Genomic DNA, 26,571 nt, shown 5'->3' with positions numbered 1-26,571 from the left:
GGAGTGGACTGGAGTGTGGCGGAGTGGACTGGAGTGTGGCGGGGTGGACTGGAGTGTGGCGGGGTGGACTGGAGTGTGGCGGGGTGGACTGGAGTGTGGCGGGGTGGACTGGAGTGTGGCGGAGTGGACTGGAGTGTGCCGGGGTGGACTGGAGTGTGGGGGAGTGGACTGGAGTGTGGCGGAGTGGACTGGAGTGTGGCGGAGTGGACTGGAGTGTGGCGGAGTGGACTGGAGTGTGGCGGAGTGGACTGGAGTGTGGCGGAGTGGACTGGAGTGTGGCGGAGTGGAGTGTGGCGGAGTGGATTGGAGTGTGGCGGGGTGGACTGGAGTGTGGCGGACTGGACTGGAGTGTGGCGGGGTGGACTGGAGTGTGGCGGGGTGGACTGGAGTGTGGCGGGGTGGACTGGAGTGTGGCGGAGTGGACTGGAGTGTGGCGGACTGGACTGGGGCGGACTGGACTGGAGTGTGGCGGACTGGACTGGAGTGTGGCGGACTGGACTGGAGTGTGGCGGACTGGACTGGAGTGTAGCGGGGTGGACTGGAGTGTGGCGGAGTGGACTGGAGTGGGGTGGACTGGAGTGTGGCGGAGTGGACTGGAGTGTGGCGGGGTGGACTGGAGTGTGGCGGACTGGACTGGAGTGTGGCGGACTGGACTGGAGTGTGGAGGACTGGACTGGAGTGTGGCGGACTGGACTGGAGTGTGGCGGAGTGGACTGGAGTGTGGCGGACTGGACTGGAGTGTCTCCTACCTACCATCACTATGTTGATTAACCTGTCCTCTCTCCTACCATCACTATGTTGATTAACCTGTCCTCTCTCCTCTCTGCTACCATCACTATGTTGATTAACCTGTCCTCTCTGCCATCACTATGTTGATTAACCTGTCCTCTCTGCCATCACTATGTTGATTAACCTGTCCTTCTCCACTACCTACCATCACTATTTTGATTAACCTGTCCTCTCTCCTACCTACCATCACTATGTTGATTAACCAGTCCTCTCTGCTACCTACCATCACTATGTTGATTAACCTCTCCTCTCTCCTATCTATCATCACTATGTTGATTAACCTGTCCTCTCTGCTACCTACCATCACTATGTTGATTAACCTGTCCTCTCCACTACCTACCATCACTATGTTGATTAACCTGTCCTCTCTGCTACCATCACTATGTTGATTAACCTGTCCTCTCTGTTATCTACCATCACTATGTTGATTAACCAGTCCTCTCCACTACCTACCATCACTATGTTGATTAACCAGTCCTCTCTGCTACCTACCATCACTATGTTGATTAACCTGTCCTCTCCTACCTACCATCACTATGTTGATTAACCTGTCCTCTCTCCTATCTACCATCACTATGTTGATTAACCTGTCCTCTCTCCTACCTACCATCACTATGTTGATTAACCTGTCCTCTCTCCTACCTACCATCACTATGTTGATTAACCAGTCCTCTCTGCTACCTACCATCACTATGTTGATTAACCTGTCCTCTCCTACCTACCATCACTATGTTGATTAACCTGTCCTCTCTCCTACCTACCATCACTATGTTGATTAACCCGTCCTTCTCCACTACCTACCATCACTATGTTGATTAACCTGTCCTCTCTCCTATCTACCATCACTATGTTGATTAACCTGTCCTCTCTCCTACCTACCATCACTATGTTGATTAACCTGTCCTCTCTCCTACCTACCATCACTATGTTGATAAACCTGTCCTTCTCCACTACCTACCATCACTATGTTGATTAACCTGTCCTCTCTCCTACCTACCATCACTATGTTGATTAACCTGTCCTCTCCACTACCTACCATCACTATGTTGATTAACCTGTCCTTCTCCACTACCTATCATCACTATGTTGATTAACCTGTCCTCTCTGCCATCACTATGTTGATTAACCTGTCCTCTCTGCCATCACTATGTTGATTAACCTGTCCTCTCTGCCATCACTATGTTGATTAACCTGTCCTTCTCCACTACCTACCATCACTATGTTGATTAACCTGTCCTCTCCTACCTACCATCACTATGTTGATTAACCTGTCCTTCTCCACTACCTATCATCACTATGTTGATTAACCTGTCCTCTCTCCTATCTACCATCACTATGTTGATTAACCTGTCCTCTCTCCTACCTACCATCACTATGTTGATTAACCTGTCCTCTCCACTACCTACCATCACTATGTTGATTAACATGTCCTCTCTCCTATCTACCATCACTATGTTGATTAACCCGTCCTTCTCCACTACCTACCATCACTATGTTGATTAACCTGTCCTCTCTCCTACCTACCATCACTATGTTGATTAACCTGTCCTTCTCCACTACCTACCATCACTATGTTGATTAACCTGTCCTCTCTCCTCTCTGCCATCACTATGTTGATTAACCTGTCCTCTCTGCCATCACTATGTTGATTAACCTGTCCTTCTCCACTACCTACCATCACTATGTTGATTAACCTGTCCTCTCCACTACCTACCATCACTATGTTGATTAACCTGTCCTCTCTCCTACCTACCATCACTATGTTGATTAACCTGTCCTCTCTCCTACCTACCATCACTATGTTGATTAACCTGTCCTCTCTCCTACCTACCATCACTATGTTGATTAACCTGTCCTCTCTCCTACCTACCATCACTATGTTGATTAACCTGTCCTCTCCACTACCTACCATCACTATATTGATTAACCTGTCCTCTCTCCTACCTACCATCACTATGTTGATTAACCTGTCCTCTCCACTACCTACCATCACTATGTTGATTAACCTGTCCTTCTCCACTACCTACCATCACTATGTTGATTAACCTGTCCTACCTACCATCACTATGTTGATTAACCTGTCCTCTCTGCTACCTACCATCACTATGTTGATTAACCTGTCCTTCTCCACTACCTACCATCACTATGTTGATTAACCTGTCCTCTCTACCTACCATCACTATGTTGATTAACCAGTCCTCTCTGCTACCTACCATCACTATGTTGATTAACCTGTCCTCTCCTACCTACCATCACTATGTTGATTAACCTGTCCTCTCTCCTATCTACCATCACTATGTTGATTAACCTGTCCTTCTCCACTACCTACCATCACTATGTTGATTAACCTGTCCTCTCCACTACCTACCATCACTATGTTGATTAACCTGTCCTCTCTCCTACCTACCATCACTATGTTGATTAACCTGTCCTCTCTCCTACCTACCATCACTATGTTGATTAACCTGTCCTTCTCCACTACCTACCATCACTATGTTGATTAACCTGTCCTCTCCACTACCTACCATCACTATGTTGATTAACATGTCCTCTCCACTACCTACCATCACTATGTTGATTAACCTGTCCTTCTCCACTACCTACCATCACTATGTTGATTAACCTGTCCTCTCTCCTACCTACAATCACTATGTTGATTAACCTGTCCTCTCCACTACCTACCATCACTATGTTGATTAACCTGTCCTCTCTCCTACCTACCATCACTATGTTGATTAACCTGTCCTCTCTCCTACCTACCATCACTATGTTGATTAACCTGTCCTTCTCCACTACCTACCATCACTATGTTGATTAACCTGTCCTCTCTCCTCTCTGCCATCACTATGTTGATTAACCTGTCCTCTCTGCCATCACTATGTTGATTAACCTGTCCTTCTCCACTACCTACCATCACTATGTTGATTAACCTGTCCTCTCCACTACCTACCATCACTATGTTGATTAACCTGTCCTCTCTCCTACCTACCATCACTATGTTGATTAACCTGTCCTCTCTCCTACCTACCATCACTATGTTGATTAACCTGTCCTCTCTCCTACCTACCATCACTATGTTGATTAACCTGTCCTCTCCACTACCTACCATCACTATATTGATTAACCTGTCCTCTCTCCTACCTACCATCACTATGTTGATTAACCTGTCCTCTCCACTACCTACCATCACTATGTTGATTAACCTGTCCTTCTCCACTACCTACCATCACTATGTTGATTAACCTGTCCTACCTACCATCACTATGTTGATTAACCTGTCCTCTCTGCTACCTACCATCACTATGTTGATTAACCTGTCCTTCTCCACTACCTACCATCACTATGTTGATTAACCTGTCCTCTCTACCTACCATCACTATGTTGATTAACCAGTCCTCTCTGCTACCTACCATCACTATGTTGATTAACCTGTCCTCTCCTACCTACCATCACTATGTTGATTAACCTGTCCTCTCTCCTATCTACCATCACTATGTTGATTAACCTGTCCTTCTCCACTACCTACCATCACTATGTTGATTAACCTGTCCTCTCCACTACCTACCATCACTATGTTGATTAACCTGTCCTCTCTCCTACCTACCATCACTATGTTGATTAACCTGTCCTCTCTCCTACCTACCATCACTATGTTGATTAACCTGTCCTTCTCCACTACCTACCATCACTATGTTGATTAACCTGTCCTCTCCACTACCTACCATCACTATGTTGATTAACATGTCCTCTCTCCTATCTACCATCACTATGTTGATTAACCTGTCCTCTCTCCTACCTACCATCACTATGTTGATTAACCTGTCCTTCTCCACTACCTACCATCACTATGTTGATTAACCTGTCCTCTCTGTTATCTACCATCACTATGTTGATTAACCTGTCCTCCCTCCGAACCTACCATCACTATGTTGATTAACCTGTCCTCTCTCCTCTCTGCCATCACTATGTTGATTAACCTGTCCTCTCTGCCATCACTATGTTGATTAACCTGTCCTTCTCCACTACCTACCATCACTATGTTGATTAACCTGTCCTCTCGACTACCTACCATCACTATGTTGATTAACCTGTCCTCTCTCCTACCTACCATCACTATGTTGATTAACCTGTCCTCTCTCCTACCTACCATCACTATGTTGATTAACCTGTCCTCTCTCCTACCTACCATCACTATGTTGATTAACCTGTCCTCTCCACTACCTACCATCACTATATTGATTAACCTGTCCTCTCTCCTACCTACCATCACTATGTTGATTAACCTGTCCTCTCCACTACCTACCATCACTATGTTGATTAACCTGTCCTTCTCCACTACCTACCATCACTATGTTGATTAACCTGTCCTACCTACCATCACTATGTTGATTAACCTGTCCTCTCTGCTACCTACCATCACTATGTTGATTAACATGTCCTTCTCCACTACCTACCATCACTATGTTGATTAACCTGTCCTCTCTACCTACCATCACTATGTTGATTAACCAGTCCTCTCTGCTACCTACCATCACTATGTTGATTAACCTGTCCTCTCCTACCTACCATCACTATGTTGATTAACTTGTCCTCTCTCCTATCTACCATCACTATGTTGATTAACCTGTCCTCTCTCCTACCTACCATCACTATGTTGATTAACCTGTCCTTCTCCACTACCTACCATCACTATGTTGATTAACCTGTCCTCTCTCCTACCTACCATCACTATGTTGATTAACCTGTCCTTCTCCATTACCTACCATCACTATGTTGATTAACCTGTCCTCTCTCCTACCTACCATCACTATGTTGATTAACCTGTCCTCTCCACTACCTACCATCACTATGTTGATTAACCTGTCCTTCTCCACTACCTATCATCACTATGTTGATTAACCTGTCCTCTCTCCTACCTACCATCACTATGTTGATCAACCTGTCCTCTCTGCCATCACTATGTTGATTAACCTGTCCTCTCTGCCATCACTATGTTGATTAACCTGTCCTTCTCCACTACCTACCATCACTATGTTGATTAACCTGTCCTCTCTGCTACCATCACTATGTTGATTAACCTGTCCTTCTCCACTACCTACCATCACTATGTTGATTAACCTGTCCTCTCCACTACCTACCATCACTATGTTGATTAACATGTCCTCTCTCCTATCTACCATCACTATGTTGATTAACCCGTCCTTCTCCACTACCTACCATCACTATGTTGATTAACCTGTCCTCTCCACTACCTACCATCACTATGTTGATTAACCTGTCCTCTCTCCTACCTACCATCACTATGTTGATTAACCTGTCCTCTCTCCTACCTACCATCACTATGTTGATTAACCTGTCCTTCTCCACTACCTACCATCACTATGTTGATTAACCTGTCCTCTCTCCTCTCTGCCATCACTATGTTGATTAACCTGTCCTCTCTGCCATCACTATGTTGATTAACCTGTCCTTCTCCACTACCTACCATCACTATGTTGATTAACCTGTCCTCTCCACTACCTACCATCACTATGTTGATTAACCTGTCCTCTCTCCTACCTACCATCACTATGTTGATTAACCTGTCCTCTCTGCTACCATCACTATGTTGATTAACCTGTCCTTCTCCACTACCTACCATCACTATGTTGATTAACCTGTCCTTCTCCACTACCTACTAGTATAAAAAATCCTTGGTTGTGTAGTAAGTTTTGATGATCATACAGTGATTTATTCACAAGCCCATCTGCATGTCAGCAAAGTTGAAGAAGTTGTCCACATCTCGAGAGGAAGTATTTCTGTTGTCTGAAACAAACACCTGCGGAGAAAAGGACAGGAAACAAGAGTTACCTCACATGCAGGTACTATTTTATTAGCGAGTACAGTTCTGACTAAAACTCAGTACAATTGATAAAATCTTGATATTTTTCAAATTGTATTTTACCAGGTTAGTCTCATTGACATTAATACAAGAAATGTAAAAATATAACCCCGTTTTCTCCCCAATTTCGTAGTATCATCTTGGTAGTTAGTGTCATCGCTGCAACTCCCGTACGGACTCGGGAGAGGCGAAGGTCGAGAGCCGTGCGTCCTCCGAAACACGACCCAACTAAGCCGCACTGCTTCTTGGCACAATGCCAGCTTAACCCAGAAGTCAGCCGCACCAATGTGTCGGAGGAAACACAGTGAACCTGGCGACCGTGTAAGCGTGCACGGCGCCCGGCCCGCCACAGGAGTCGCTAGTGCGCGATGAGACAAGGACATCCCTGCCGGCCAAACCCCCCCCCCCCCCCCCCCCCCCCCCCCCCCCCCTTAACTCAGACGACGCTGGGTCAATTGTGCTCCGCCCCCATGGGTCTCCCGGTCGCGGCCGGCTGCGACAGAACCTGGACCGGAACCCAAAATCTCTAGTGACACCGCTAACACTGCAGTGCCTTGTCAGGAATTACGTCAGGAATTACCTTGGTGCCGCTGAACAAGTCACTGGCCAGGCTCTTGCAGGCCTCCACTACCCCGTCCCCATTCAACTCCAGGGCTGTCACTGGGCCTGTGGCAACAAGAGATGCATTTCAGAAATGCTTGCCTAATCATCATAAGCACTAAATGAACTCATGAACACAATTCTTTCCTTCAACTGTGATGATCTTATCCTCCCCCCCCCCCCCTTCTCTTGGTTCAAAGGTCATCATACATCACAGAGAACCAGCAAACTGTTGTCTGCCCTAGTCTCGGCCCTAGTCTCGGTCCTAGTCTCGGCCCTAGTCTCGGCCCTAGTCTCGGCCCTAGTCTCGGCCCTAGTCTCAGATCGACGTCTACCCTAGTCTCGGCCCTAGTCTCGGCCCTAGTCTCAGATCGACGTCTACCCTAGTCTCAGCCCTAGTCTCAGACCTAGTCTCAGCCCTAGTCTCGGCCCTAGTCTCGGCCCTAGTCTCAGATCGACGTCTACCCTAGTCTCGGCCCTAGTCTCGGCCCTAGTCTCGGCCCTAGTCTCAGATCGACGTCTACCCTAGTCTCAGCCCTAGTCTCAGCCCTAGTCTCGGCCCTAGTCTCGGCCCTAGTCTCAGCCCTAGTCTCGGCCCTAGTCTCAGCCCTAGTCTCAGCCCTAGTCTCAGACCGACTATTGAATGATTAACACAGATGATATGCGGATTGTCTCCAGGCCCTGGTCAAAAGTAGTGCACTATATAGGGAATAGGGTGCCATTTTGGACAGTCTGTGTTCCTTACCGTTGGTGATCCACTCTAGGAGTCCCTCTGCATCGTTCTGGAACACTCTGCTGACGTCCTCGGGGCGCAGGGACACTTCCTTAGTCTGGATCAGCACAAACCCTTTCCCAGAGGCCTGGAGTTAATACAGACAGGAAGCAATGACACCGTTAAACCCTTTCCCAGAGGCCTGGAGTTAATACAGACAGGAAGCAATGACACCGTTAAACCCTTTCCCAGAGGCCTGGAGTTATTACAGACAGGAAGCAATGACACCGTTAAACCCTTTCCCAGAGGCCTGGAGTTATTACAGACAGGAAGCAATGACACCGTTAAACCCTTTCCCAGAGGCCTGGAGTTATTACAGGAAGCAATGACACCGTTAAACCCTTTCCCAGAGGCCTGGAGTTATTACAGACAGGAAGCAATGACACCGTTAAACCCTTTCCCAGAGGCCTGGAGTTATTACAGACAGGAAGCAATGACACCGTTAAACCCTTTCCCAGAGGCCTGGAGTTAATACAAACAGGAAGCAATGACACCGTTAAACCCTTTCCCAGAGGCCTGGAGTTATTACAGACAGGAAGCAATGACATCGTTAAACCCTTTCCCAGAGGCCTGGAGTTAATACAGACAGGAAGCAATGACACCGTTAAACCCTTTCCCAGAGGCCTGGAGTTATTACAGGAAGCAATGACACCGTTAAACCCTTTCCCAGAGGCCTGGAGTTATTACAGGAAGCAATGACACCGTTAAACCCTTTCCCAGAGGCCCGGAGTTAATACAGACAGGAAGCAATGACACCGTTAAACCCTTTCCCAAAGGCCTGGAGTTATTACAGGAAGCAATGACACCGTTAAACCCTTTCCCAGAGGTCTGGAGTTAATACAGGAAGCAATGACACCGTTAAACCCTTTCCCAGAGGCCTGGAGTTATTACAGGAAGCAATGACACCGTTAACCCCTTTCCCAGAGGTCTGGAGTTATTACAGACAGGAAGCAATGACACCGTTAAACCCTTTCCCAGAGGCCTGGAGTTAATACAGACAGGAAGCAATGACACCGTTAAACCCTTTCCCAGAGGCCTGGAGTTAATACAGACAGGAAGCAATGACACCGTTAAACCCTTTCCCAGAGGCCTGGAGTTATTACAGACAGGAAGCAATGACACCGTTAAACCCTTTCCCAGAGGCCTGGAGTTATTACAGACAGGAAGCAATGACACCGTTAAACCCTTTCCCAAAGGCCTGGAGTTAATACAGACAGGAAGCAATGACACCGTTAAACCCTTTCCCAGAGGCCTGGAGTTATTACAGACAGGAAGCAATGACACCGTTAAACCCTTTCCCAGAGGCCTGGAGTTATTACAGACAGGAAGCAATGACACCGTTAAACCCTTTCCCAGAGGCCTGGAGTTATTACAGACAGGAAGCAATGACACCGTTAAACCCTTTCCCAGAGGCCTGGAGTTATTACAGGAAGCAATGACACCGTTAAACCCTTTCCCAGAGGCCTGGAGTTATTACAGACAGGAAGCAATGACACCGTTAAACCCTTTCCCAGAGGCCTGGAGTTATTACAGGAAGCAATGACACCGTTAAACCCTTTCCCAGAGGTCTGGAGTTAATACAGACAGGAAGCAATGACACCGTTAAACCCTTTCCCAGAGGCCTGGAGTTATTACAGACAGGAAGCAATGACACCGTTAAACCCTTTCCCAGAGGCCTGGAGTTATTACAGACAGGAAGCAATGACACCGTTAAACCCTTTCCCAGAGGCCTGGAGTTATTACAGACAGGAAGCAATGACACCGTTAAACCCTTTCCCAGAGGCCTGGAGTTATTACAGGAAGCAATGACACCGTTAAACCCTTTCCCAGAGGCCTGGAGTTATTACAGGAAGCAATGACACCGTTAAACCCTTTCCCAGAGGCCTGGAGTTATTACAGGAAGCAATGACACCGTTAAACCCTTTCCCAGAGGCCTGGAGTTATTACAGGAAGCAATGACACCGTTAAACCCTTTCCCAGAGGCCTGGAGTTATTACAGACAGGAAGCAATGACACCGTTAAACCCTTTCCCAGAGGCCTGGAGTTATTACAGACAGGAAGCAATGACACCGTTAAACCCTTTCCCAGAGGCCTGGAGTTATTACAGACAGGAAGCAATGACACCGTTAAACCCTTTCCCAGAGGCCTGGAGTTATTACAGACAGGAAGCAATGACACCGTTAAACCCTTTCCCAGAGGCCTGGAGTTATTACAGGAAGCAATGACACCGTTAAACCCTTTCCCAGAGGCCTGGAGTTAATACAGACAGGAAGCAATGACACCGTTAAACCCTTTCCCAGAGGCCTGGAGTTAATACAGACAGGAAGCAATGACACCGTTAAACCCTTTCCCAGAGGCCTGGAGTTATTACAGACAGGAAGCAATGACACCGTTAAACCCTTTCCCAGAGGCCTGGAGTTAATACAGACAGGAAGCAATGACACCGTTAAACCCTTTCCCAGAGGCCTGGAGTTATTACAGGAAGCAATGACACCGTTAAACCCTTTCCCAGAGGCCTGGAGTTAATACAGACAGGAAGCAATGACACCGTTAAACCCTTTCCCAGAGGCCTGGAGTTATTACAGGAAGCAATGACACCGTTAAACCCTTTCCCAGAGGCCTGGAGTTATTACAGGAAGCAATGACACCGTTAAACCCTTTCCCAGAGGCCTGGAGTTATTACAGACAGGAAGCAATGACACCGTTAAACCCTTTCCCAGAGGCCTGGAGTTATTACAGACAGGAAGCAATGACACCGTTAAACCCTTTCCCAGAGGCCTGGAGTTATTACAGGAAGCAATGACACCGTTAAACCCTTTCCCAGAGGCCTGGAGTTATTACAGGAAGCAATGACACCGTTAAACCCTTTCCCAGAGGCCTGGAGTTATTACAGGAAGCAATGACACCGTTAAACCCTTTCCCAGAGGCCTGGAGTTATTACAGACAGGAAGCAATGACACCGTTAAACCCTTTCCCAGAGGCCTGGAGTTATTACAGACAGGAAGCAATGACACTGTTAAACCCTTTCCCAGAGGCCTGGAGTTATTACAGGAAGCAATGACACCGTTAAACCCTTTCCCAGAGGCCTGGAGTTATTACAGACAGGAAGCAATGACACCGTTAAACCCTTTCCCAGAGGCCTGGAGTTATTACAGGAAGCAATGACACCGTTAAACCCTTTCCCAGAGGCCTGGAGTTATTACAGACAGGAAGCAATGACACCGTTAAACCCTTTCCCAGAGGCCTGGAGTTATTACAGACAGGAAGCAATGACACCGTTAAACCCTTTCCCAGAGGCCTGGAGTTATTACAGGAAGCAATGACACCGTTAAACCCTTTCCCAGAGGCCTGGAGTTATTACAGGAAGCAATGACACCGTTAAACCCTTTCCCAGAGGCCTGGAGTTATTACAGACAGGAAGCAATGACACCGTTAAACCCTTTCCCAGAGGCCTGGAGTTATTACAGGAAGCAATGACACCGTTAAACCCTTTCCCAGAGGTCTGGAGTTAATACAGACAGGAAGCAATGACACCGTTAAACCCTTTCCCAGAGGCCTGGAGTTATTACAGACAGGAAGCAATGACACCGTTAAACCCTTTCCCAGAGGCCTGGAGTTATTACAGACAGGAAGCAATGACACCGTTAAACCCTTTCCCAAAGGCCTGGAGTTAATACAGACAGGAAGCAATGACACCGTTAAACCCTTTCCCAGAGGCCTGGAGTTATTACAGACAGGAAGCAATGACACCGTTAAACCCTTTCCCAGAGGCCTGGAGTTATTACAGACAGGAAGCAATGACACCGTTAAACCCTTTCCCAGAGGCCTGGAGTTATTACAGACAGGAAGCAATGACACCGTTAAACCCTTTCCCAGAGGCCTGGAGTTATTACAGGAAGCAATGACACCGTTAAACCCTTTCCCAGAGGCCTGGAGTTATTACAGGAAGCAATGACACCGTTAAACCCTTTCCCAGAGGCCTGGAGTTATTACAGACAGGAAGCAATGACACCGTTAAACCCTTTCCCAGAGGCCTGGAGTTATTACAGACAGGAAGCAATGACACCGTTAAACCCTTTCCCAGAGGCCTGGAGTTATTACAGACAGGAAGCAATGACACCGTTAAACCCTTTCCCAGAGGCCTGGAGTTATTACAGACAGGAAGCAATGACACTGTTAAACCCTTTCCCAGAGGCCTGGAGTTATTACAGGAAGCAATGACACCGTTAAACCCTTTCCCAGAGGCCTGGAGTTATTACAGACAGGAAGCAATGACACCGTTAAACCCTTTCCCAGAGGCCTGGAGTTATTACAGACAGGAAGCAATGACACCGTTAAACCCTTTCCCAGAGGCCTGGAGTTATTACAGACAGGAAGCAATGACACCGTTAAACCCTTTCCCAGAGGCCTGGAGTTATTACAGGAAGCAATGACACCGTTAAACCCTTTCCCAGAGGCCTGGAGTTATTACAGACAGGAAGCAATGACACCGTTAAACCCTTTCCCAGAGGCCTGGAGTTATTACAGACAGGAAGCAATGACACCGTTAAACCCTTTCCCAGAGGCCTGGAGTTATTACAGGAAGCAATGACACCGTTAAACCCTTTCCCAGAGGCCTGGAGTTATTACAGGAAGCAATGACACCGTTAAACCCTTTCCCAGAGGCCTGGAGTTATTACAGGAAGCAATGACACCGTTAAACCCTTTCCCAGAGGCCTGGAGTTATTACAGACAGGAAGCAATGACACCGTTAAACCCTTTCCCAGAGGCCTGGAGTTATTACAGACAGGAAGCAATGACACTGTTAAACCCTTTCCCAGAGGCCTGGAGTTATTACAGGAAGCAATGACACCGTTAAACCCTTTCCCAGAGGCCTGGAGTTATTACAGACAGGAAGCAATGACACCGTTAAACCCTTTCCCAGAGGCCTGGAGTTATTACAGACAGGAAGCAATGACACCGTTAAACCCTTTCCCAGAGGCCTGGAGTTATTACAGACAGGAAGCAATGACACCGTTAAACCCTTTCCCAGAGGCCTGGAGTTATTACAGGAAGCAATGACACCGTTAAACCCTTTCCCAGAGGCCTGGAGTTATTACAGGCAGGAAGCAATGACACCGTTAAACCCTTTCCCAGAGGCCTGGAGTTATTACAGACAGGAAGCAATGACACCGTTAAACCCTTTCCCAGAGGCCTGGAGTTATTACAGGAAGCAATGACACCGTTAAACCCTTTCCCAGAGGCCTGGAGTTATTACAGGAAGCAATGACACCGTTAAACCCTTTCCCAGAGGCCTGGAGTTAATACAGACAGGAAGCAATGAAACCATGAACAGAAATAATGTATCCCATTTAGCAGACGCTTTCTTCCAAAGCACTCATATCAATCCTTAACTAACATCCACCAACACCACCAGACTAGTAAACAATGAGGATCCACCACCAGACTAGTAAACAATGAGGATCCACCAACACCACCAGACTAGTAAACAATGAGGATCCACCACCACCACCAGACTAGTAAACAATGAGGATCCACCACCAGACTAGTAAACAATGAGGATCCACCAACACCACCAGACTAGTAAACAATGAGGATCCACCAACACCACCAGACTAGTAAACAATGAGGATCCACCAACACCACCAGACTAGTAAACAATGAGGATCCACCAACACCACCAGACTAGTAAACAATGAGGATCCACCAACACCACCAGACTAGTAAACAATGAGGATCCACCAACACCACCAGACTAGTAAACAATGAGGATCCACCAACACCACCAGACTAGTAAACAATGAGGATCCACCAACAGACTAGTAAACAATGAGGATCCACCAACAGACTAGTAAACAATGAGGATCCACCAACAGACTAGTAAACAATGAGGATCCACCAACACCACCAGACTAGTAAACATTGAGGATCCACCAACACTACCAAACTAGTAAACAATGAGGATCCACCAACACCAACAGACTAGTAGACAATGAGGATCCACCAACACCACCAGGCTAGTAAACAATGAGGATCCACCAACACCAACAGACTAGTAAACAATGAGGATCCACCAACAGACTAGTAAACAATGAGGATCCACCACCAGACTAGAAAACAATGAGGATCCACCAACACCACCAGACTAGTAAACAATGAGGATCCACCAACACCAACAGACTAGTAAACAATGAGGATCCACCAACAGACTAGTAAACAATGAGGATCCACCAACACCACCAGACTAGTAAACAATGAGGATCCACCAACACCACCAGACTAGTAAACAATGAGGATCCACCAACACCACCAGACTAGTAAACAATGAGGATCCACCAACACCAACAGACTAGTAAACAATGAGGATCCACCAACACCACCAGACTAGTAAACAATGAGGATCCACCAACACCACCAGACTAGTAAACAATGAGGATCCACCAACACCACCAGACTAGTAAACAATGAGGATCCACCAACACCACCAGACTAGTAAACAATGAGGATCCACCAACACCACCAGACTAGTAAACAATGAGGATCCACCAACACCACCAGTTTTGTAAACAATGAGGATCCACCAACACCACCAGACTAGTAAACAATGAGGATCCACCAACACCACCAGATTAGTAAACAATGAGGATCCACCAACACCACCAGACTAGTAAACAATGAGGATACACCACCAGACTAGTAAACAATGAGGATCCACCAACAGACTAGTAAACAATGAGGATCCACCAACAGACTAGTAAACAATGAGGATCCACCAACACCACCAGACTAGTAAACAATGAGGATCCACCAACACCACCAGACTAGTAAACATTGAGGATCCACCAACACTACCAGACTAGTAAACAATGAGGATCCACCAACACCAACAGACTAGTAGACAATGAGGATCCACCAACACCACCAGACTAGTAAACAATGAGGATCCATCAACACCAACAGACTAGTAAACAATGAGGATCCACCAACACCACCAGACTAGTAAACAATGAGGATCCACCAACACCAACAGACTAGTAAACAATGAGGATCCACCAACACCACCAGACTAGTAAACAATGAGGATCCACCAACACCACCAGACTAGTAAACAATGAGGATCCACCAACACCAACAGACTAGTAAACAATGAGGATCCACCAACACCACCAGACTAGTAAACAATGAGGATCCACCAACACCAACAGACTAGTAAACAATGAGGATCCACCAACACCACCAGACTAGTAAACAATGAGGATCCACCAACACCACCAGACTAGTAAACAATGAGGATCCACCAACACCACCAGACTAGTAAACAATGAGGATCCACCAACACCAACAGACTAGTAAACAATGAGGATCCACCACCAGACTAGTAAACAATGAGGATCCACCAACACCACCAGACTAGTAAACAATGAGGATCCACCAACACCACCAGACTAGTAAACAATGAGGATCCACCAACAGACTAGTAAACAATGAGGATCCACCAACACCACCAGACTAGTAAACAATGAGGATCCACCAACACCACCAGACTAGTAAACAATGAGGATCCACCAACACCACCAGACTAGTAAACAATGAGGATCCACCAACACCACCAGACTAGTAAACAATGAGGATCCACCAACAGACTAGTAAACAATGAGGATCCACCAACACCACCAGACTAGTAAACAATGAGGATCCACCAACACCACCAGACTAGTAAACAATGAGGATCCACCAACACCAACAGACTAGTAAACAATGAGGATCCACCAACACCACCAGACTAGTAAACAATGAGGATCCACCAACACCACCAGACTAGTAAACAATGAGGATCCACCAACACCAACAGACTAGTAAACAATGAGGATCCACCACCAGACTAGTAAACAATGAGGATCTACCAACAGACTAGTAAACAATGAGGATCCACCAACAGACTAGTAAACAATGAGGATCCACCAACAGACTAGTAAACAATGAGGATCCACCAACAGACTAGTAAACAATGAGGATCCACCACCAGACTAGTAAACAATGAGGATCCACCACCAGACTAGTAAACAATGAGGATCCACCAACACCACCAGACTAGTAAACAATGAGGATCCACCAACACCACCAGACTAGTAAACAATGAGGATCCACCAACACCACCAGACTAGTAAACAATGAGGATCCACCAACACCACCAGACTAGTAAACAATGAGGATCCACCAACACCACCAGACTAGTAAACAATGAGGATCCACCAACACCACCAGACTAGTAAACAATGAGGATCCACCAACACCACCAGACTAGTAAACAATGAGGATCCACCAACACCACCAGACTAGTAAACAATGAGGATCCACCAACAGACTAGTAAACAATGAGGATCCACCAACAGACTAGTAAACAATGAGGATCCACCAACAGACTAGTAAACAATGAGGATCCACCAACACCACCAGACTAGTAAACATTGAGGATCCACCAACACTACCAGACTAGTAAACAATGAGGATCCACCAACACCAACAGACTAGTAGACAATGAGGATCCACCAACACCACCAGGCTAGTAAACAATGAGGATCCACCAACACCAACAGACTAGTAAACAATGAGGATCCACCAACACCACCAGACTAGTAAACAATGAGGATCCACCAACACCAACAGACTAGTAAACAATGAGGATCCACCACCAGACTAGTAAACAATGAGGATCCACCAACACCACCAGACTAGTAAACAATGAGGATCCACCAACACCAACAGACTAGTAAACAATGAGGATCCACCACCAGACTAGTAAACAATGAGGATCCACCAACACCACCAGACTAGTAAACAATGAGGATCCACCAACACCACCAGACTAGTAAACAATGAGGATCCACCAACACCACCAGACTAGTAAACAATGAGGATCCACCAACACCACCAGACTAGTAAACAATGAGGATCCACCAACACCACCAGACTAGTAAACAATGAGGATCCACCAACACCACCAGACTAGTAAACAATGAGGATCCACCAACACCACCAGACTAGTAAACAATGAGGATCCACCAACACCACCAGACTAGTAAACAATGAGGATCCACCAACACCACCAGACTAGTAAACAATGAGGATCCACCAACACCACCAGACTAGTAAACAATGAGGATCCACCAACACCACCAGACTAGTAAACAATGAGGATCCACCAACAGACTAGTAAACAATGAGGATCCACCAACAGACTAGTAAACAATGAGGATCCACCAACAGACTAGTAAACAATGAGGATCCACCAACAGACTAGTAAACAATGAGGATCCACCAACAGACTAGTAAACAATGAGGATCCACCAACAGACTAGTAAACAATGAGGATCCACCAACACCACCAGACTAGTAAACAATGAGGATCCACCAACACCACCAGACTAGTAAACATTGAGGATCCACCAACACTACCAGACTAGTAAACAATGAGGATCCACCAACACCAACAGACTAGTAGACATTGAGGATCCACCAACACTACCAGACTAGTAAACAATGAGGATCCACCAACACCACCAGACTAGTAAACAATGAGAATCCACCAACACTACCAGACTAGTAAACAATGAGGATCCACCAACACCAACAGACTAGTAAACAATGAGGATCCACCACCAGACTAGTAAACAATGAGGATCCACCAACACCACCAGACTAGTAAACAATGAGGATCCATCAACACCAACAGACTAGTAAACAATGAGGATCCACCAACACCACCAGACTAGTAAACAATGAGGATCCACCAACACCAACAGACTAGTAAACAATGAGGATCCACCAACAGACTAGTAAACAATGAGGATCCACCAACACCACCAGACTAGTAAACAATGAGGATCCACCAACAGACTAGTAAACAATGAGGATCCACCAACACCACCAGACTAGTAAACAATGAGGATCCACCAACAGACTAGTAAACAATGAGGATCCACCAACACCACCAGACTAGTAAACAATGAGGATCCACCAACACTACCAGACTAGTAAACAATGAGGATCCACCAACACCAACAGACTAGTAAACAATGAGGATCCACCACCAGACTAGTAAACAATGAGGATCCACCACCAGACTAGTAAACAATGAGGATCCACCAACACCACCAGACTAGTAAACAATGAGGATCCACCAACAGCAACAGACTAGTAAACAATGACGATCCACCACCAGACTAGTAAACAATGAGGATCCACCAACACCACCAGACTAGTAAACAATGAGGATCCACCAACACTACCAGACTAGTAAACAATGAGGATCCACCAACACCACCAGACTAGTAAACAATGAGGATCCACCAACACCACCAGACTAGTAAACAATGAGGATCCACCAACAGACTAGTAAACAATGAGGATCCACCACCAGACTAGTAAACAATGAGGATCCACCAACACCAACAGACTAGTAAACAATGAGGATCCACCACCAGACTAGTAAACAATGAGGATCCACCACCAGACTAGTAAACAATGAGGATCCACCACCAGACTAGTAAACAATGAGGATCCACCACCAGACTAGTAAACAATGAGGATCCGCCACCAGACTAGTAAACAATGAGGATCCACCAACACCACCAGACTAGTAAACAATGAGGATCCACCAACACCACCAGACTAGTAAACAATGAGGATCCACCAACACCACCAGACTAGTAAACAATGAGGATCCACCAACACCACCAGACTAGTAAACAATGAGGATCCACCAACACCACCAGACTAGTAAACAATGAGGATCCACCAACACCACCAGACTAGTAAACAATGAGGATCCACCAACACCACCAGACTAGTAAACAATGAGGATCCACCAACACCACCAGACTAGTAAACAATGAGGATCCACCACCAGACTAGTAAACAATGAGGATCCACCAACAGCAACAGACTAGTAAACAATGAGGATCCACCAACACCACCAGACTAGTAAACAATGAGGATCCACCAACACCACCAGACTAGTAAACAATGAGGATCCACCACCAGACTAGTAAACAATGAGGATCCACCACCAGACTAGTAAACAATGAGGATCCACCAACAGCAACAGACTAGTAAACAATGAGGATCCACCAACACCACCAGACTAGTAAACAATGAGGATCCACCAACACCACCAGACTAGTAAACAATGAGGATCCACCACCAGACTAGTAAACAATGAGGATCCACCACCAGACTAGTAAACAATGAGGATCCACCAACACCACCAGACTAGTAAACAATGAGGATCCACCAACACCACCAGACTAGTAAACAATGAGGATCCACCATCACCACCAGACTAGTAAACAATGAGGATCCACCAACACCACCAGACTAGTAAACAATGAGGATCCACCAACACCAGAAGGACCTTGAGTCACTTCCTCATCTAGAGGTGACCAGTAGTTTAGATCAGAAGGACCTTAATGGAAAGGCCAAAAATAGAACCATTGCAGCAAGGGAAGGAGACCTTTAACTGTATGACAAAGTGTCTAACCTTCCCTCCTCCTCATTTTTAGAAATTACTTTAAGTCATTTAGCAGACTCTCTTATCCTCCTCACCCTCCTCTACCTCCCTTAACTTGCTCACCTCATCAATGAGTTTCCGGGCGTTAGCAGTGGTGTAGTCCCCAGCGAAGAACACAAACAGACAGGACTCATCACTCTCCTTGCGTCTGCCTCCTTTGGTCATGGGTACGATGCTGCGGGATGCCTCAGCTGAGACCCGGACTGATTTAAACTCTGATTCCGGGTCAGGGGCCGGAACATGGTCCAACACCACAGTGTCCTCAGGCAGCAGACTCCAGTTGGTCTCCCCGGAGACGGGCGTGAAGTCATGGACGTTGCTCCAGTTGTTGTTGAAGATGCTGAGGCCTGCGTCCTTGAAGTGGAAGGCCAGCTCGGGGTAGTAGTACTGGAAGCAGCCGAACTTCATCCCCGTGGACGCCTCGATGATGGGCTGAGTGGCGCAACACAGGAACACCTCCATCTTCTGACAGTCCCTGGTCCTGAACTGCTGGCAGGCCACCACACACTTGATATCCTTACAGTCCCTGAAGAAAACACTGCCCTTCACCGGCCCCATAACGATGCAGCAGTTAGTGCAGTCGTCGATGGTGATGGTGGCGGAGTGGTCCAACACGAAGATCTTACAGTTGTCACAGTCCTGGATGACAAACTGCTGTCCGTTCAGCTTGCCTGGCAGACGGCCCACCGTGGCATCCTTCAGCCCCGTTAGCATGAAGTCCTTAGGGTCAACCTGCATAGAGACAGACATTAGTTCCTCAGGGTCAACCTGCATAGAGACAGACATTAGTTCCTCAGGGTCAATCTGCATAGAGACAGACATTAGTTCCTCAGGGTTAATCAACATAGAGACAGACATTAGTTCCTCAGGGTCAACCTGCATAGAGACAGACATTAGTTCCTCAGGGTCAATCTGCATAGAGACAGACATTAGTTCCTCAGGGTCAACCTGCATAGAGACAGACATTAGTTCCTCAGGGTCAACCTGCATAGAGACAGACATTAGTTCCTCAGGGTCAATCTGCATAGAGACAGACATTAGTTCCTCAGGGTTAATCAACATAGAGACAGACATTAGTTCCTCAGGGTCAACCTGCATAGAGACAGACATTAGTTCCTCAGGGTCAATCTGCATAGAGACAGACATTAGTTCCTCAGGGTCAATCTGCATAGAGACAGACATTAGTTCCTCAGGGTCAACCTGCATAGAGACAGACATTAGTTCCTCAGGGTCAACCTGCATAGAGACAGACATTAGTTCCTCAGGGTCAATCAACATAGAGACAGATATTAGTTCCTCAGGGTCAATCAACATAGAGACAGATATTAGTTCCTCAGGGTCAACCTGCATAGAGACAGACATTAGTTCCTCAGGGTCAATCTGCATAGAGACAGACATTAGTTCCTCAGGGTCAATCTGCATAGAGACAGACATTAGTTCCTCAGGGTCAATCTGCATAGAGACAGACATTAGTTCCTCAGGGTCAATCTGCATAGAGACAGACATTAGTTCCTCAGGGTCAATCTGCATAGAGACAGACATTAGTTCCTACTGCACATCCTACTGTGGAAATTATTGTTAAAATAAAGTCTAGGTTGGAAATGTTGCTGTTAAAATACATATGTTTTATTCTGAACTGGAATAAACAGATCGATCACATCACACAGATGTAGACCAGGACACACACACACACACACACACACACACACACACTAATGAGAGGTGTGTGGCTGGTTGAGGTTTTCAACAAGCAGGTCTATTCTAGGCTCAGTTTGACAGTTTAACACTGAGGTCATTCTCAGCAATGACACAGTTTTTCTATTACTGAGAACCCTGCCTTTAGGGACTGTGTGTGGTGCCAGACTGGATCAGAACATCTACTGCTTTCACAGTCAGGCAGGAGACCACTTCCTGTTGTAGATGGACAACCCAGAACTGTGTGAGTGGGTTTACCTCAAGAAGCATCTTGCTTCAATCGGTTTATTCCAGTTCAGAATAACAATTATTACTTGTATTTTAACAGCAACAGTTCCAACCTAGATTTGTTTTCAACAGTAATTTCTACAGCGAGATGTACAGTAGGCCTGATCAGTCTTCATCTCTACTGTTACTGGGTTTCACTATCAGTAACTAGCTAGCTAGCTTTGGCTAACATGAGCTATTAGCTGTGTACAAGGCCAGGGGATTGTTTGAAAGAGAAACTCACATCTACTACTATGATAGATAGTACTCCCTTATGCCTGCTGATCATCACCTGTTATAAAATGACAACAGTGCCTTGCTAGTTGACCTACTTTTCCACTGTCGAAGCCCTGTTTCCCGAAGCCCTGTTTCCCGAAGCCCTGTTTCCCGAAGCCCTGTTTCCCGAAGCCCTGTTTCCCGAAGCCCAGTTTCCCGAAGCCCAGTTTCCCGAAGCCCAGTTTCCCGAAGCCCAGTTTCCCGAAGCCCAGTTTCCCGAAGCCCAGTTTCCCGAAGCCCAGTTTCCCGAAGCCCAGTTTCCCGAAGCCCTGTTTCCCGAAGCCCAGTTTCCCGAAGCCCTGTTTCCCGAAGCCCTGTTTCCCGAAGCCCTGTTTCCCGAAGCCCTGTTTCCCGAAGCCCTGTTTCCCGAAGCCCTGTTTCCCGAAGCCCTGTTTCCCGAAGCCCTGTTTCCCGAAGCCCTGTTTCCCGAAGCCCTGTTTCCTGAAGCATTCTGCCCCGTTCTGAAATAACTCCCTGGGTTTACCGGCATGCTGTGGACGTGTCGTTTTATTCATTTGTTCCTTTTTTGGAGAGACTCATTACTAACGTTAAGCACTTCCCCACACAAAACACATTGTGGGCGCTCCTCGTTACTTCTCAAAGTTTGTATGAAAGAGAGAGAAACTCATCACTGTATTTGTGTTTCATGACAATTGAGCTCAGTCAGAACTTGTGGCGAGCATGAGACCATTTGATGACATCGGTGAGTGATGGCGAGTGGGAATGACAAGTCATCCTCTGCTGCTGAGCGACAGGGCATCCTCTGCTGCTGAGCGACGGGGCATCCTCTGCTGCTGAGCGACGGGGCATCATCTGCTGCTGAGCGACGGGGCATCCTCTGTTGCTGAGCGACGGGGCATCATCTGTTGCTGAGCGACGGGGCATCCTCTGTTGCTGAATGACAGGGCATCATCTGTTGCTGAGCGACGGGGCATCATCTGCTGCTGAGCGACGGGGCATCATCTGCTGCTGAGCGACGGGGCATCATCTGCTGCTGAGCGACGGGGCATCATCTGCTGCTGAGCGACAGCTTATCCTCTGCTGCTGAGCGACGGGGCATCATCTGCTGCTGAGCGACGGGGCATCATCTGCTGCTGAACGACAGCGCTGCGTCTTGTGTTGCGGAGTGATCTTCAACAAAACTGCAGAAAAATGATCCGGTAAACCGCGAAGCACGCGGGCATCTCCCTCTACCGCAGCTGCCAAACTGAACAGAGAGCGCTGCTAAGCAGTGTGCGCAGATGCACTTGGCCAAATCAATTCCAGTAAATTATTCAATAATTATACATTTACTCTGACAAGTCGCGACCCATGCATTAAGAAAGGCTGCCTTAGGGTCATTGAGCAGACGCTCTTATCCAGAGGGACCCTGGGTAAGTGTCTTGCTCAAGGGTACATAACATATTTTTTACCTAGTCGGTTCGGGGATTCGAACTAGCCACCTTTCAGTTACTGGCCAACGCTCTTAATCGCTACATTACAAACCACAAAATGTTAAACACAAAAAAGGCAAATAGTAGTATATAAATGGTAAGCTGGTTAAATAAAAGACTGATCTTAGAACTTTCAGACTACCATTGTTTTGGGAAAATAGGGACGTGTCTGTCTTTTTCACCAAATATCTCAAAATGTATGTATTTGAATGGTTTTAAGTTCTACACCATTTTAAAATCAGGATAAACTATTATTTATAATGATTTTACCAATTTCTGGTAGCTAAAACGTCAACAACCAACAAAAAAACGTATGGAACTCTGAGGTCGTCCCATTGTTTCCAGTAGGGGAAATATAGGTATGTCTTTATTTTACATAATATCTCGCAATGTGTATATTTGAATTTTTCAAGTCGGACACCATTTTAATCACGAGAATCTCCTCTTTCTAATTGTGTAATGCTGGGCAGCGTACTCCGTTGTCATCAAACGCTAGCCCCGAAATACTTTTTCCCTTGGAACGCTGAGCTCCCCCTTGTTCCCCCATGGAGATGCATGCTGGTATATTTCGCTATATATATATATCACCATTATAGATCAGGATAATCTTCTCTTTCTAATGACACAAGGTTGAGTGAGCAGCGTACTCTGCGTTCATCGATCGCTATACCAGAAATAGTCAAAGGTTACAATTTGTTTCCTACTTCCTCCTTATACAGACATTAGCACACTTGGCACCATCGAGGTATCCGTACCTGTTTACTTTCTACACCAGTTGTTATTTTTCAGTTTCGTCCTATGAACAGACTGTAGTGGTCAAATAAAAAGGGTGACATTTTTTTGGTGCCATTTAGGTTAATTAAATTCTAAGGTTAATTAAATTCTAAGGATAATTCCAGTCAGAAGAGACTCAGCGTTTTAATTCATTTGTTATTGCCTGGCGCTAGTGTTCGTTCTCAACCAACGTTTTTTGGCCGTTTTTCAGCCTTGGGTGAATTTTGACTCGTTCTATCCCTAACCATGCACCGACAGTCTCCCTAGCCATGCATGCATCCTCACGGATAGTCTCCCTAGCCATGCATGCATCCTCCCCGATAGTATCCCTAGCCATGCATGCGTCCTCACCGCTAGTCTCCCTGGCCATGCATGCGTCCTCACCGCTAGTATCCCTAGCCATGCATGCGTCCTCACCGCTAGTCTCCCTGGCCATGCATGCGTCCTCACCGCTAGTATCCCTAGCCATGCATGCGTCCTCACCGCTAGTCTCCCTAGCCATGCATGCGTCCTCACCGCTAGTATCCCTAGCCATGCATGCGTCCTCACCGCTAGTCTCCCTGGCCATGCATGCGTCCTCACCGCTAGTATCCCTAGCCATGCATGCGTCCTCACCGCTAGTCTCCCTGGCCATGCATGCGTCCTCACCGCTAGTCTCCCTGGCCATGCATGCGTCCTCACCGCTAGTCTCCCTGGCCATGCATGCGTCCTCACCGCTAGTCTCCCTGGCCATGCATGCGTCCTCACCGCTAGTCTCCCTGGCCATGCATGCATCCTCACGGATAGTCTCCCTAGCCATGCATGCGTCCTCACCGCTAGTCTCCCTAGCCATGCATGCATCCTCACGGATAGTATCCCTAGCCATGCATGCGTCCTCACCGCTAGTCTCCCTAGCCATGCATGCGTCCTCACCGCTAGTCTCCCTAGCCATGCATGCGTCCTCACCGCTAGTCTCCCTAGCCATGCATGCGTCCTCACCGCTAGTCTCCCTAGCCATGCATGCGTCCTCACCGCTAGTCTCCCTAGCCATGCATGCGTCCTCACCGCTAGTCTCCCTAGCCATGCATGCATCCTCACGGATAGTATCCCTAGCCATGCATGCGTCCTCACCGCTAGTCTCCCTAGCCATGCATGCATCCTCACGGATAGTCTCCCTAGCCATGCATGCATCCTCCCCGATAGTATCCCTAGCCATGCATGCGTCCTCACCGCTAGTCTCCCTGGCCATGCATGCGTCCTCACCGCTAGTATCCCTAGCCATGCATGCGTCCTCACCGCTAGTCTCCCTGGCCATGCATGCGTCCTCACCGCTAGTATCCCTAGCCATGCATGCGTCCTCACCGCTAGTCTCCCTGGCCATGCATGCGTCCTCACCGCTAGTCTCCCTGGCCATGCATGCGTCCTCACCGCTAGTCTCCCTGGCCATGCATGCGTCCTCACCGCTAGTCTCCCTGGCCATGCATGCGTCCTCACCGCTAGTCTCCCTGGCCATGCATGCGTCCTCACCGCTAGTCTCCCTGGCCATGCATGCGTCCTCACCGCTAGTCTCCCTGGCCATGCATGCGTCCTCACCGCTAGTCTCCCTGGCCATGCATGCGTCCTCACCGCTAGTCTCCCTGGCCATGCATGCGTCCTCACCGCTAGTCTCCCTGGCCATGCATGCGTCCTCACCGCTAGTCTCCCTGGCCATGCATGCATCATCTCCATACCTTTTCACGTTTGTCCCAGCTGTATTGTTTCGGTGGATCCTCCGTTGTATTGCTGCAGGGGTCAATGTTGTTGGCGTTACTACTGCTGTTCGTCTTCTCTTCCGCCGTTGTCGGAGTAGGTTCCTTTTCGGGTGATTTCCTCTTGGATTTTTTGGAGAACCAGCAACCCATGTTGTCCTTTTAACAATAAAACAATCAAACGTGTATCGGAAAATATGATAAGAGTCTGTCCCCAGAAGATTTCTCGCTTACTTTGTATAAAATGTACAGGTATTTCGGTCTTCTTGCCTCCTCTGTTTCTGGCTTCTTATCACGGACTCGTAAACATGTCTTTCGTTTGAGCTTCCCTTTTCCCTACACAGTTCAACAGCCAATCAATACTTTGCAATCCGTTACTTAGTAACAGCGAATCACAGTACAACAACAGTCTGGGAGGGGGCAACGTGGACAATATCAGCCAATCAAATCAGTGTTCTACTTTTTGGGAGCTGGGCGTTGTTTTAGCCGCGCTCAGTATGCTGGGTGGTAAACAGTGAGGGGTTTCGATTATCTGGCCCGGGTTACCGCCTGTGTGAGGGGTTTCAATTGGTAAAAGGTGATTGCATTCGTTTTGGAACCGGCTGTCCCCAGGGCACGAGCAAGGTGCCGGTTCAAAAATCTAAAACGAAATAATCTCAAAACAAATGTGACGTAGTCTAGGCTAGATTGAGCACGTGGAGTAATGACTAAAATGGTGATTTCGCATGCAAAAGTGATTGTTTTGTATAATTACATTTTATCTGCCTCCAATGAAAACGAGTTAAAAA

The 26,571-nt window shown here is 47.2% G+C and overlaps 1 protein-coding gene across 1 annotated transcript; it reads right to left on the bottom strand.

The window, feature by feature from the left end:
* Nucleotides 1-751: 751 nt before the first annotated feature.
* On the bottom strand, nt 752-26,146 carry rp2 (RP2 activator of ARL3 GTPase). The gene is made up of 7 exons (XM_055941222.1): nt 25,766-26,146; nt 19,675-20,343; nt 8,016-8,130; nt 7,251-7,336; nt 3,295-6,607; nt 1,278-3,254; nt 752-1,192 (listed from the first exon to the last, which is right to left on the bottom strand). Exons 1-5 carry the CDS (start codon nt 25,934-25,936, stop codon nt 6,524-6,526), a joined length of 1,125 nt encoding a protein of 374 aa, XP_055797197.1. The 5' UTR covers nt 25,937-26,146; the 3' UTR covers nt 752-1,192; nt 1,278-3,254; nt 3,295-6,523.
* Between the last annotated feature and the right edge of the window lie 425 nt (nt 26,147-26,571).

Source organism: Salvelinus fontinalis, chromosome 12 (genome assembly GCF_029448725.1).
Source record: "Salvelinus fontinalis isolate EN_2023a chromosome 12, ASM2944872v1, whole genome shotgun sequence".
Lineage (NCBI taxonomy): Eukaryota > Metazoa > Chordata > Actinopteri > Salmoniformes > Salmonidae > Salvelinus > Salvelinus fontinalis.
This window is presented reverse-complemented; position numbering and strand designations above follow the sequence as displayed.

Coding starts and splice junctions, on each gene's coding strand:
- rp2 (XM_055941222.1), bottom strand. CDS start 25,936: ATGGGTTGCTGGTTCTCCAAAAAATCCAAGAGGAAATCACCCGAAAAG. Junction 20,344..25,765: donor GCTGGGACAAACGTGAAAAG/GTATGGAGATGA, acceptor GTCTCTATGCAG/GTTGACCCTAAGGACTTCAT. Junction 7,337..8,015: donor CCTAGAGTGGATCACCAACG/GTAAGGAACACA, acceptor TTGTTGCCACAG/GCCCAGTGACAGCCCTGGAG.